The sequence below is a fragment of the Orycteropus afer genome, unplaced genomic scaffold, assembly GCF_000298275.1.
Source record: "Orycteropus afer afer isolate SDZICR_OR568_19922 unplaced genomic scaffold, OryAfe1.0 scaffold00173, whole genome shotgun sequence".
In the NCBI taxonomy this organism is placed as follows: Eukaryota; Metazoa; Chordata; class Mammalia; order Tubulidentata; family Orycteropodidae; genus Orycteropus; species Orycteropus afer.
Genome location: NW_006921760.1, coordinates 3,967,908 through 3,981,058, shown reverse-complemented (window position 1 = coordinate 3,981,058; position 13,151 = coordinate 3,967,908). Strand labels below are relative to the sequence as shown.

The following is a 13,151-nucleotide window of genomic DNA, read 5'->3' as shown; positions in this document are numbered from 1 at the left end:
TCTTCTGTGTCTGTGTTAATTGGTTTCCCTTTTCTTTGTTGAAGAGGGTCTGTGCAATCCTTCTGCCTAGTCCGCCATCTTGCCGGAACCTCCTGTTCTAATTTTAGAACAAACAATTTATCATCAAAGGTGTTTAGAATTGCCTTACCTTGAACATACAGAGACAGATGAGGCAATAAAAAGCAATAAAGAGAGTTTGCAATGTTATCACAGCATGCTTTTGCCAGTACAATAACAGAGCTACACTTGGAAGCTCTGGAAACATGAGAACATGGATCTTTGGCTGAGTACCCATCATTTGTCTGAATAAAGTTTTACACGCATTTAATCTTTTCTGCTACCATTGGTCAAAGCTCTTTTGCAAACACACGGTGTTTTCTGAGCATAGGATGAACTCAGAATGTCGACGACCCCTTGTACTGTCTCATCCTGGCCATGAAAATCTACGGGCATTGATATTTTAGAAGTCCAGTGTTGTTCAATAGAACTCTATTATCAGGAACATGTTCTATATTATAGAATATAATGTCACTATTAAGCATTTGAAACGTGGCTAGTGTTAATGAAATATTGAATTTTAATTCAAATTAAAAGAGCCGCATATGGCTGGTGACTACCATATTGTATAAGTGAGTTCAACACATCCATAGGCTTGAGTGGCCATCCCAATGACCTCCATTATCTTAACAATTTTCTTATCAATTATTGTAGTATTGTTGATGTTTCCTAATGTGTTTCTTTTCCTAAATAGTTACTTAGGGATACCTAACTTTTGTTTTGTCTTGGTTTTGACCCCTCTCCCACCTTTGGACTTGATATTTGGGCTTTGTCCTCCCAGGTCTCACCATACCTCTCTGGATGTGGCTTTAGATTTGTATATGCTCTTCTTGCTTGCCCTCATTTGGACTCTGTAGTGCAGTGAATTACTTAATATAGCTCTTCTAGCCATAGTCATTGTAACTCCCAGCAAATGATTGGGTGGGACTATACAAATGAGGTGCTTGTGGCCTGCTAAGGATTGGAAAGCTTGCTAATAATGCAATAAGGTGCATGGCACCGTAGTGGTGATGAGACTATGCAAATAAAGTGTATGGGACTCTAACGAAGGGACTGGCCAGTTTTTCTGTTCTCCTAGGCTTAAAAGAGCCAATCTCAGAGCTAAGAGGGGAACCTGATGACCATCAAGAAAGAAGAACCAGGAGTGGAGCACATCCTTTGGACCTGGGGTCCCTGCACTGAGAGCCTTCTAAACCCAGGAGACATAGAGAAAGAACTGCCACACTGGAGACAGTATGAGATGAAGTGAAGCAGCGGCAGAGGAATGATAGCAGCAGAACCAGGAGATTGAAAGAGATGGTACAGTGGGCTTCCTGAGCCAATAAGTGAGAACACTGAGCACCTTTGGGAAGAAAGCTTGCTGACAGAGTAGAGTGCCTCTGGGCACTTGTCTATGGAGCTTGGCTTGCCAACCCATGGAGTGAGAGAGCTGAGTGCCTCAGGCATGAGTCTTGCTGGCAGAGTGGCCTCTGTGTACTTATCTGTGGAGCTAAAGAGTTTTTTTTTTTTTAACATTTGCTGGATCAGGGAAGAGGCTGTCTTGGCCCAACAGGTCTGAGGAGCTGAGAGCTGAGGGCCAATATCAAAGACAGGCCTGAGTGTAGGCATGGCTGAGAAGAGGCTGTCCTGACCTAAGAACTGTACCCTGGGTCTTTTCTGATCCTAATTGTAATTTGTTACTTCCCTAATAACTCCTGTAATCATGAGTATTGTCGGAGAGTTCTGTGTGGCCATTGCAATAAATGATCAAACCCAGCAGTGAAGTAGAGAGTGCCATGGGAGGGATGGTTGGTGTCAGAACTGGTGAAAAGGTTGGATAGAGGAGGCACGCCTGGTCTCTGCATCATAGGAATCAGCCTTGGACTGTTGCTGCTGCTGCTTATCTCCTACTTTGTGAAGTCAGGGAGGGCAGCAACACTGTCATGCCATTTTTACAGTCTCTAGGGTATAAAACATCCTAGTTGACTTACAAATCTGATCTCTCTTCTTAACTAAGCTGTAATTCTTGGGCCTGGTTCACATAAATTCTACAAAGGGGAATTTTAAATAGCCTGGCTAGAATAATGAAATAATAAATATTTCTTGGGTGTTTGTTATATGCCAACTTAAAAACTATAACCAAACTCACTGCCATCAAGTCGATTCTGACTCATAGCAACCCACTTTGGGTTTCTGAGACCATAAATCTTTATGGAAGTAGATTGCCTAGTCTTCCTTCCACACAGTGGCTGGTGGATTTGAACTGCCAACCTTCTGGTTAGCAGTTAAATGCCTTAGGCACTATGCCACCAGAGTTCCTTTATATTTATTATACATTATATGCCATTGTTAGGAGCTCTGGTAGCCTAGAGCTCTGGTAGCAGTTAGCACTTGACTGCTAACCAGAAATCTGGCAGTTCAAACCCACCAGCCACTCCTCGGAAGGAAGGTTGGGCAATCTACTTCCATAGTGATACTGCGTTGGAAACCCAAGAAGGGGTTCTATGACTCAGGTCCGACTAGATGGCACATAACAACAACAACAATATGCCATTATTATCCTTCCAAAGTGAAACTCATTGCACAACTCATGGGTTTTATAGATAAGGAAACTCAGGTTCAAATAGATTGTTACTTATTCAGAGTCATATAGCCAGTAACAGGCAGACAATATATGACTGAATTTGAACTCTTGCCCAGATGATTATCTGGACTACCATTTTCAATAGTGTGAAAAGTGTACACTAGTGGTAAATTGGAAGATTTTAAATGTCACATGGACAATAATTATATACCCTAATACATATTAGAGGATAAACTAGCACATCAAACATGTTATTTCATAGTTAATTTTCTTGAGGAGAATGCTAAGTGTAAAAAAAAATGTATTTATTCAAAGAAAATATTATGTGGCTATAAAGACAGTTGGCATGCAGACAGGATGAAAATCATACAAGTTGTATGCAAATGACTGATATCTGGGAAACAATAGCCATAGCCAGCAAAACAATATGTTGCATTACTTGACTCTGGTGGTGCAGTGGTTAAGGCATTGAGCTGCTTACCAAAAGGCCAATGATTCGAGCTCACTAGCTGCCTCATGGGAGAAAGGTGAGGCAGTCTGCTTCCACAAAAATTTACAGCCTTGGAAACCCTATGAGGCAGTTCTACTCTGTTCCACGGAGTTGCTATGAGTCAGAATCAACTCGATGGCAGTGGGTTTAGTTTGGGTTAGTATATAGGATTAATTTAAAGAGGAGAAGATAAAACTTACTGAATGTGCTTGACCACTGACTCACGGAATATTTCTACACTCTTGTGGGCTTTTAGAATCTATGTCCAAGTTTGAGTTCAAGACCAAGATGTGGTGTAAAAGAATTCCTCATTGAGCAATTGTACTTTACAGCTTTAAGTATAAATTATACTTCGATGTAAAGAAAACAAAAATCCTCACAATTGGACCAATCAACAACATCATGATAAACAGAGAAAAGACTGAAGTTGTCAAGGATTTCATTTTACTTGGATCCACAATCAACACCCATGGAAGCAGCAGCAATATATATAATGACATATTGCATTAGGAAAATCTGCTGTAAAAAACTTCTTTAAAGTGTTGAAAAGCAAAGACGTCTCTTTGAAGACTAAGGTGTACGTAACTCAAGCCATGGTTTTTTTCAATTGCTTCATATATATGTGAAAACTGACAATGAATATGGAAGACCAAAGAAGAATTGATGTTTTGAATGAATTATGGTGTTGCTGAAAATCATTGAATGCACCCTGGCCTACCAAAAGAATGAACAAATAAATATTGGGAGTCTTGGGAGAAGTACAAGTCTTGGGAGAAGTACAGACAGAATGCTCCTTAGAAGCAAGGATGGCGAGACTTTGGACATGTTATCAGGAAGGACCAGTTCCTGGAGAAGGACGTCATGTTTGGTAATGTAGAGGATCAGAAAACAAGAGGAAGACTCTTAATGAGATGGATTGAAGCAGTGGTTGCAACAATAGGCTCAGACAGCAATGATTGTGAGGATGACCCAGGACCAAGCAGTATTTCATTTCTGTTGTGAAGGGTCACTTGCTATGAGTTGAAAGCAACTTGATGGCATCTGACAACCTAAGCACTCTACTAGATGGGAGGTTCGACACTATCCTATCTTTAAATATTACTGTAAATATCTCCACTCTGATGCTTCTTTTCCTTACTGTCACTTTAAAATGCATTTAAAGTGTTGATAAGTCTTTGCATTAGCCGTTCTGTTTATAATCTCTCGGGCTGGCAACTGAAACTCATTTTTATCAAGTACCCTCTGAAGCCTTCTCCTTTGACTATTTAATTCCACTGAAGGTGTTGGTATCGACAAGTTGTGAATGTTTTATGGTGAAATTAAGAGTTTCTAAATACATTTTACTCTTTGTGCCTCATTATTTCATCTCCTAATAAGTTTCCATCATTTTAACACCTGTTTATATTAAAATCCCTAGGGAAAACAGTGAGGGCAGGCAGCAATTAATATGCTTTACAAATTTGCTGGAAAATACTTAGTGATATGAAGCATAATGAACTCAGATGCTGGTGTTTAATGAATGCAACACTAAAGGGCCTCATATTAGTCCTGAAATACCATTTACATTTTTGCTTTGTGAATCATTAAGTGAACTAGTTTGAAGCTGCTCTTTTTGGGGGAGGGGGAAGGTGGAGGGCATCAATGTCTTATGGCTCTTGTGACCTAGTTGAGTGTGGGTGTTTTTGTATGTTTGAAACCCCAGAAATCCTTGGGGCTCTCCTGTCCATCCTCTGCATCTGGGTGGTGACTGGTGTGTTGGTGTACCTGGCATGTGAGCGCTTGCTGCACCCTAATTACCAGATCCAGGCGACTGTGATGATCATCATCTCAGGCTGCGCAGTGGTGGCCAACCTCATGTAAGTCACCTCACACACTGCTCATGAGGTTATCTTTAACCCTGTCTGGACAGAGATTTTTTTTTTCTTCCATCCCTCAGTTGTGAGGATAAGGAGCCCTGGTTACAATGGTTAACCTGTTAGGCTGCTAATCAAAAGGTTAGTGGTCCAAACTCACCAGTGGCTCTTGAGGAGAAAGACCTGGTGGTCTCCTCCTGTAGAGATTACAGGCTAGGAAGCCCTATGAAGTAGTTCTGCTCTGTCACAGAGGATTACTGGGATTTGGAATGGATTCAACAACATTAAGAACAACAACACTGAGGTCTGTGGGTGGTACAAATGATTTGTGCTCAACTACTAACCTTAAAAGTTGGCAATTTGAACCCATCCAGTAGTTCCAACAAGTACAAGCCCTGGTGATCTGTTTCTGTTGAGATTAGAGCCAAGAGAACTCTAGGGAGTGGTTTTATTCTGTAACACGTGGGGTCACCATGAGTCAGAACCAGTTCCAGGGCAAACAACAATAACGCAGCATTGTGAGGATGGAAGAGACCAGATAATATGTTCAAACGGCACTAATACTGAAAATAAAACTGGCTGAGCTACTTCAATAAACTGAACAGGAAAGCTGCAGGCTGTTTTAATATTGATTTGTGACACCTAGCAATTTTGAATGCTTCCTTTATGACAGGCACTGTGCTAGGTTCTTTTGATATACATTAGCAAGCTTAATCTTCACAAGATCCTTACTTTATAGGTTAGGAAACTGAAGCTCAGAGAGGTTAAATAACTTGCCAATGAGTAAGCATACAGCCACGGTTTGAATCTGGGTCCACTAAACTCAGAATCCAACTCTTAGTCACTCTGCTCTTTCATGTATGTTGTTGGTTCCATATGGACATGACTTATTCCTGTTCAAGTCTTGTTGTTGTTGTTGTCTTTTGGTGCCACCAAATTGGTTCCAACTTAATGACTTCTTTGTACAACAGAATGGAACCCTATCTGGACTTACACCATCCTCACAATCGTTGCTATGTTTCAGCCCATTGTTGCAGCCACTATGTCAGTCCATTGAATTGAGGGTCTTCCCCTTTCTCACTGACACCCTTCTCTACCAGGCATGATGTCCTTCTCCAGGGACTGGTCCCTCCTGAAAACAGGTCCTAAGTACATGACATAAAGTTTCTCATCCTCACTTCTAAGGAGAATGCTGGTTGCACTTCTTCCAAGATACATTTGTTTGTACATTATACATTTTAAAACATAAATAGTTCAACTGTCCACCATTTTGGGTAACATATGGTATTGGCCACTCCTCCCTTATGCTGCATTATGATTTTTAAGTGTTAATATCACCAAGAACCAGGAGCTCTGGTGCAGTAGTGCCTAAGGCATCTGACTGCTAACCAGAAGACTGGAGGTTCAAATCCATCAGCCACTCCTTGGAAGGAAGTTTGGGCAATCTACTTCCATAGTGATACTGCCTTGGAAACCCAAGGAGGGCTTGCTATCAGTCAGATCCGACTTGATGGCAGTGAGTTTTTTTTTTTTTTTTTTTTTTTGCTGTTGTTATTTGTTATCATCAAGAACATTGTTCTTTCTTTCAGACTAAGTGTGGTTTTGCACCAGAGGTGCCCTGGTCATAATCACAAGGAAGCACAAGTGAACGCCAGTGTCAGAGCAGCTTTTGTGCATGCCCTTGGCGATCTATTTCAGAGCATCAGTGTTCTAACCAGTGCACTTATTATCTACTTTAAGGTGAGTGGGTTTGAGTTCATCCACCTTCATAGGGAATTATATTATTACATAATACAGAAGCTGACCAGCTTCAAACTGGGAGGACAGCTTACATTTGCCTACTCAAACACTTTGTCAGGTTAAAAAAACAAATAAACACACAAAACCTGACAACTTTGACTTTGCCAAATTTCTAAGAGGTAAGTCTTTAAGTGTAATGCTATCATCTCTTCCAGAAAGTTCCTTGTGTCATGAGGTTAAGAGAGAACTTTAATTTCCATAGTGCTTTTGAGCTGTAAACAACAGAAAACATCTTTGGATCACTAAAGCAAACAAGAGAGTTACTGGCAGAGAAATTCATTGGATATACCATTGAACAGAAATTAGGTAGAAATAAGGACAATTAGTTTTAGGGACTGTTCAACATCTGTCCCAGTCATTGTGCAGAAGTTAATGTGGCCCAATCATGTATTTTCCATTCTTGTTACTCTGTTGAAGATTCATATGTCTAAGAGGAGGAGACTAATTGACTTAGCTTGGGTCTTGTTCCCGCTGCCTGGCTGGGGAAGTGCAGAGTGTCTGATTCACTGTCCTACCACCATTCCTCACAATGGATGGGAGGTTATAAAAATAATAACCCGCTCCCCACCAAAAACCAAAAATAAAAAGGCCAGGTACTTACGGAAAGGGCAAATTGATCCTGGGTGGAAATGACAAATATTTACTACTGACATCTATCTGGTTAATACCAGGAACTAGCAGGGTAGGGTTGGGGAAAACAAAAGGGAAGCGTGTCTAGCTCTGTCTGGTTGCACCATGTTTATCCAACTTGCATAGACTCTTCACTATTTTCCCTAAGAGAAGAAACATGTAAGTGAAAAATATAAAAACAAAGACACAACATCTGAATTCAGTTGAGCACATTGCTTACTGAAAACTTCGAGTCAAAATATTTCAAAACTGGATGGGTTAGTTGTGTTTGAGAGTGTCTTGAAAAAGGTAGGTTGATGCTGAGCTGACTTCTAAGAGGTGATGGGGCACAGATTCTTCTGAAGTGAACCACTTCATCAAGAGCAGAATAGCAGGTGGTTTAACATGAAGCTACAACTTCCAGAGGAGAGAGAGGAAGAATGAGGTCATGGCTCATGTCTTTAGAACTGTATCAGAGAAGCCTGTCTCAAGTATGTGTCATTCTTGGAAGAGGAAGAAATAAACTAACCCTAGTCAGCTAAGACCAAGGTCCAGTCATACCTTGATTTCATACAAACTCTGAGATGATGATACCTTTTCCTCTCCTCAGCATAATTAGGGCCTAGAACTCATTGGACGTTGTAGGCATGTTTGTGCATATTTTCCTCACATACTCTGTGCATCTATTCTATTAATTTGAGAGAAGTTAAAGCAGTCTTCTTGAGATGACACCCAAGTATATTTTCCCCTTTGCTTCATAAATGATGAGAGAGTATCTCATGAAATCTCTCTTTTCAGTCACTGGTAGTTTAAAGGTATAAAGAAGGACAGTGGTACCTTAGTCCTTAAGAGGAGAGCCTTGCCTGTGAGTTGGATGGTATTAGGAGGGTGAATGGGTGATGGAAAAAGAAAGGAGGGAGGTTTACTTATTTACTCAATCTGGCTTTCCACATGGGAAATATGAATAGAAGTAACCAAGGTTCCTGCTCTTTTCTAGCCAGACTACAAAATAGCGGACCCAATCTGCACATTTGTCTTTTCCATCCTAGTTTTGGCCAGCACCATCACTATTTTAAAGGACCTCTTTATCTTACTCATGGAAGGTAAGAGTGATTTTATTATTATTATTCCCACGACCAATGTTTTCTCTTCCCCATGATTACAAAAGAGAATGCCTCAAGGCATGCTCAGTGTTAATTTGTAGAATGGGGGAAAATGTAAACTTCTAGGGAATTTTCATAAAAATAAATATTTGATTTTTATTCATATAGGAACAAATGAAAAGAACAGACTGTTTTCCCTCCAGCAACTGCTAAATAATATTGCACAATGAGTTTAATCACTAAAGATAAAGACATCGAGGGAGATATAACAAAAAAAAAAAAAAAAAGAACAATAAATTTTCTCTGAAAATACCTGGAAAAGACGTAAGAAAAACTGAATAAATCTGTCCCTTGGGCAGTATTATAACTGAGCATTTTAGTCAGCTGTATCTCACAGTATAAGAATACCAGGGTGATCTTTTATTTATTTATCCAGCAAATGTTTATCAAGCTACGACTCTGTGCTAGTTAGTATGGTTGTAGCTAGAATTACAGAGTTGAGTAAAGTAGAGATATCTCTGTCCTCATTAGGCTACTACCTGGTGAAGGGAAGAAAGAGATTATATAGAAATAAAACAGCAGTAAGTGCTGCAAATCAGTCTTAGAAGAGATACAAACAGAATGTTCCTTAGAAGCAAGAATGGCAGTACTTCGGCTCACTTGATTTGGACACATAATCACTCAGGCCAACTGAATCACGCAATCATTCAGCCAACTGCTAGAAAAGGACATTATGACCGGTGAAGTCAAGAGTCAGTGAAAATGAGGGCAGCCCTCCATGAGCCACCAAAATGGATTCAAACGTATCAATGATTATGAAGATGGCACAGAACTGGGCAACATTTTCTTCTGTTAGATATAAGGTCACCATTAGTTCCAGCTGACATAATGACAACTAACAAAAACAGCAAGTGTTACAAAGAAAAGGAGCTTTGATGGTGTAATGGTTAGAGCATTTGGCTGTCAACCAAACGGTTGGTGGTTCAAACCCACCAGCCAGTACACATAAGAAAGATGAGGCAGCCTTCTTCCATAAAGATTTATAGCCTTGGAAACCCAATAGGGGTTGCTATGAGTTGTAATCAACTCGATGGCAGTGAGTTTGGTTTTGAGCTTGAGGGAATGAGTCATTGGGCTGGGGGGGTCAGTACCATAATTTTGGGGGACATCAAGGTTAATTGATGTAATATAGTCCACTATGACAGTGTTCTTCATCCTTTGGTGCTGAGTAGTGACTGGGGTCCTTAAAGCTTATGAGTGGCCATTTAAGGTACAACTATTGGTCTCTCCCTGTCCAAAGCAAAAAAGAGTGAAGAAAGTCAAAGACACATGGCAACAATTAGTCCAAAGGACTTACGGACCACACAAACCCCAGCCTCCACCACCCTGAGACCAGAAGAACTAGATGGTGATCAGCTACAACTACTGACCACTCTGAAAGGGATCAGAATAGGAGGACCTGGATAGAGTGGGAGAAAAATATAGACCAAAACTCAAAATCATTAAAAAAAGACCATAATGATCCACCACTGCCTGTCAGTTTGTTGAACTGTGGTGGCTTACCTGTTGCTGCAATGATGGAAGCTATGCTACTGGTATTTCACATACCAGCAGGGTCACCCAGGGTGGACAGGTTTCAGCTCAGCTTCCAGACGAGGATGTGGTCAGCTCCACTTCTGAAACAAAACAAAACAAGGAAACAAACAAGACAATGGGCCTCTCAAAACCTTATGAATAGCAGTGAAACTTTGTCTGATGTAGTTCTGGAAGATGAGCCCCTCAGGCTGGAAAGCGCTCAAAATATAACTGGGAAAAGAGCTAGCTCCTCAAAGTAGAGTCGACCTTAATGGCATGGATGGCTTTTGAGACCTTCATTTACTGGTGTGGAATGACTCAAAATGAGAAGAGACAGCTGCAAACATCCATTAATAATTGGAATGTGGAATGCATGAAGTGTGAATCTAGGAAAATTGGAAGTTGTCAAAAATGAAATGGAATGCATAAAGATCTATTTCTTATGTATTAGTGAGCTGAAATGGACTGGACTGGTATTAGCCATTTTAAATCAGACAGTCCTGTGATCTACTATGCTGGGAATGATAAATTGAAGAGGAATGGTGTCACATTCATCATCAAAAAGAAAATGTCAATATCTGTCCTGAAGTACCCTACTGTTAGTGATAGGATATCCATACACCTGTAAGGAAGACCAGTCACTATTTTTATTTAAATTTATACACCAACCACTAAAGCCAAAGATGAAGAAATTGAAGATTTTTTTTTTTTCACCAACTTGTGCAGTCTTAAATTGACTGAACATGCAATCAAGTTGTATTGATAATTACTGATGATTGAAATGCAAATGCTGGAAACAAGAAGCAGCACCGGTAGTTTGAAAATATGGTCTTGGTGATAGAAATGATATTGGAGATCATTGGAATTTTCCAAGACCAATGATTTATTCACTGCAAGTACCTTTTTTTCAACAATTTAAATAGCAACTATACGTGTGGACTTCACCAGATGGAATACATGGGAACCAAATTGACTACATCTGTGGAAAGAGGTGATGGAGAAGCTCAAAATTATTACTCAGAGCAACACCAGGGGCCAATTGTGGAAAAGACCATCCATTTATCACATGCAAGTATAAGTTGAAGCTGAAGAAGATTAAAATAAGTCCATGAGAGCCAGAGTACCGCCTTGATTATATCCTACCTGAACTTAGAGACCATCTGAAGAAAAGATGTGGCTTATTGAACACCAATGGCAAAAGACCAGACAAGTTGTGGAATGACATCATACATGATGAAAGCAAATGGTCATTAAAAAAAGGAAGGAAGAAAAGATCAAAATAGATATTAGGAGAAACTTGAACTTGTTCTTAAATGGAGAGAAGCTAAAATGAAAGGAGGAAATGATGAAGATCTTCTCTGCACTAGGAGCAGCTCTCCTACCACAGCCACTCATCCATCCCCTGAAAATGTACTCCTGCACCAAATTCATCTCCACCTCTTCCCTGGTTGTGAGTACCTTTCAGCTGCTGAGCCGACCATAGTCTGCTGTGGTGCTGAAACAACCTGAAACACTGACAGATGAGAGCCTCAGCAACTCAACAGCCCCACATTACCTGACCTCACTTATTCCTAGTCGCAGCTTCCAAACAAGCACCGTTTCAGGGGACATCGACACAGCAGCCAAGTTCATTGGGGCTGGGGCTGCCACGGTTGGAGTGGCTGGCTCTGGAGCTCGGATTGGGACTGTGTTTGGGAGCCTCATCATTGGTTACTCAGGAACCCTTCTCTGAAGCAGAAGTTCTTCTATGCCATTCTGGGCTTTGCCCTCTCAGAGGCCATGGGGCTCTTTTGCCTGATGGTGGCCTTTCTCATCCTCTTTGCCATGTGAAGGAGCCATCTCCACCCTTCCATAGTTCTTTTTCCCATGTAGCGTCTGCCCTATATGTTGTTCCTTTCCTTGTACCTCCCCAGGCAGCCTGGGGAATGTGATCAGCTCAGGGTTTGACAGAGGGAAGACAAATAAATATTGTTTTAATAAGAAAAAAAAAAAGGAGGAAATGATGAAGTAAAAGATCTGAACAGATTTCAAAAGTCAGCTCACAAAGACACACTAAGCATAATGAAATGTGCAAAGACATGGAGTTGGAAAATCAAAGGGGAAGAACACACTTGGTATTTCCCAAGCTGAAAGAACTGAAGCAAAAATGTAAACCTTGAGTTGCAATATTGAAAGATTCTATGGGCAAAATATTGAACAACACAGGAAGCGTCAAAAGAAGATGGAAGGAATATACAGAGTCACTATACCAAAAAGAATTGATTGACATTCAACCATCTCAGGAGGTAGCATATGATTAAGAACCAGTCGTATTGAAAGAAGCCCAATCTGTACTGAAGGCAGGGGTGAAAATCAGGGCTCCAGGAATTGATGGAATACCCATTTGAGATGTTTCAACAAATGGATGCAGCACTGGAGGGGCTCACTTGTTCAGGCCAAGAAATCTGGAAAACAGCTTATTGGCCAATCGGCCGGAAGAGATCCATATTTGTGCCCATTCCAAGGAAAGGTGATCCAACAGAATGTGGAAATTATAAAACAATATCTTTAATATCACATGCAAGTAAAATTTTGCTGAAGATAATTAAAAAATGGTTGCAGCAGCAAATTGACAGGGAACTGCCAGAAATTCAATCCCCCAAAGCTATGGCCGTTAGACGTCCTTCAAGCCTGGAACCAAACTCACCCCTGTGGTTCACCTTTCAGCCAAAAGAGAGACAAGTCTATAGAGTGAACAATATACCAGGGAATTACACACTCCCTGGAACAACCAACTGTATGAGATCAAAAGGGCAGCATTTACCCAGGGATAAAGCTCAGAAGGCAGGAAGGGATAGGAAAAAGGTCAAAGAGAAATGGTAATACACAGGGAGGAAGTGGGAAGAGTGTTATTACATTGTGGGGATTGAAATCAATGTCATGAATCAAAGTATATATGAATTGTTGAACTGAAAACCAATTTGTTCTGTAAACTTTCACCCAGATCACAATAAAAAAAGAAACCAAAATCACTGCTGTCGAGTCAGATCCAACTCATGGTGACCCCTCCTTGGGTTTCCGAGGTGGTATCTCTACGGAAGTAGATTGCCCAATCTTCCTTC

General features: G+C 40.6%; 1 protein-coding gene and 1 pseudogene across 1 annotated transcript in view; both read left to right on the top strand.

Moving 5' to 3' along the window:
- The window catches only part of SLC30A8 (solute carrier family 30 member 8), a 42,360-nt gene that overhangs the window by 19,815 nt on the left and 9,394 nt on the right, over positions 1-13,151 (top strand). Inside the window, exons 4-6 of the mRNA XM_007946869.1 lie at positions 4,813-4,966; positions 6,553-6,703; positions 8,370-8,475. Of these exons, the coding sequence (XP_007945060.1) occupies positions 4,813-4,966; positions 6,553-6,703; positions 8,370-8,475 (411 nt within the window). The remainder of the gene's footprint in view (positions 1-4,812; positions 4,967-6,552; positions 6,704-8,369; positions 8,476-13,151) is intronic.
- On the top strand, positions 11,410-11,880 carry LOC103202065 (annotated as a pseudogene).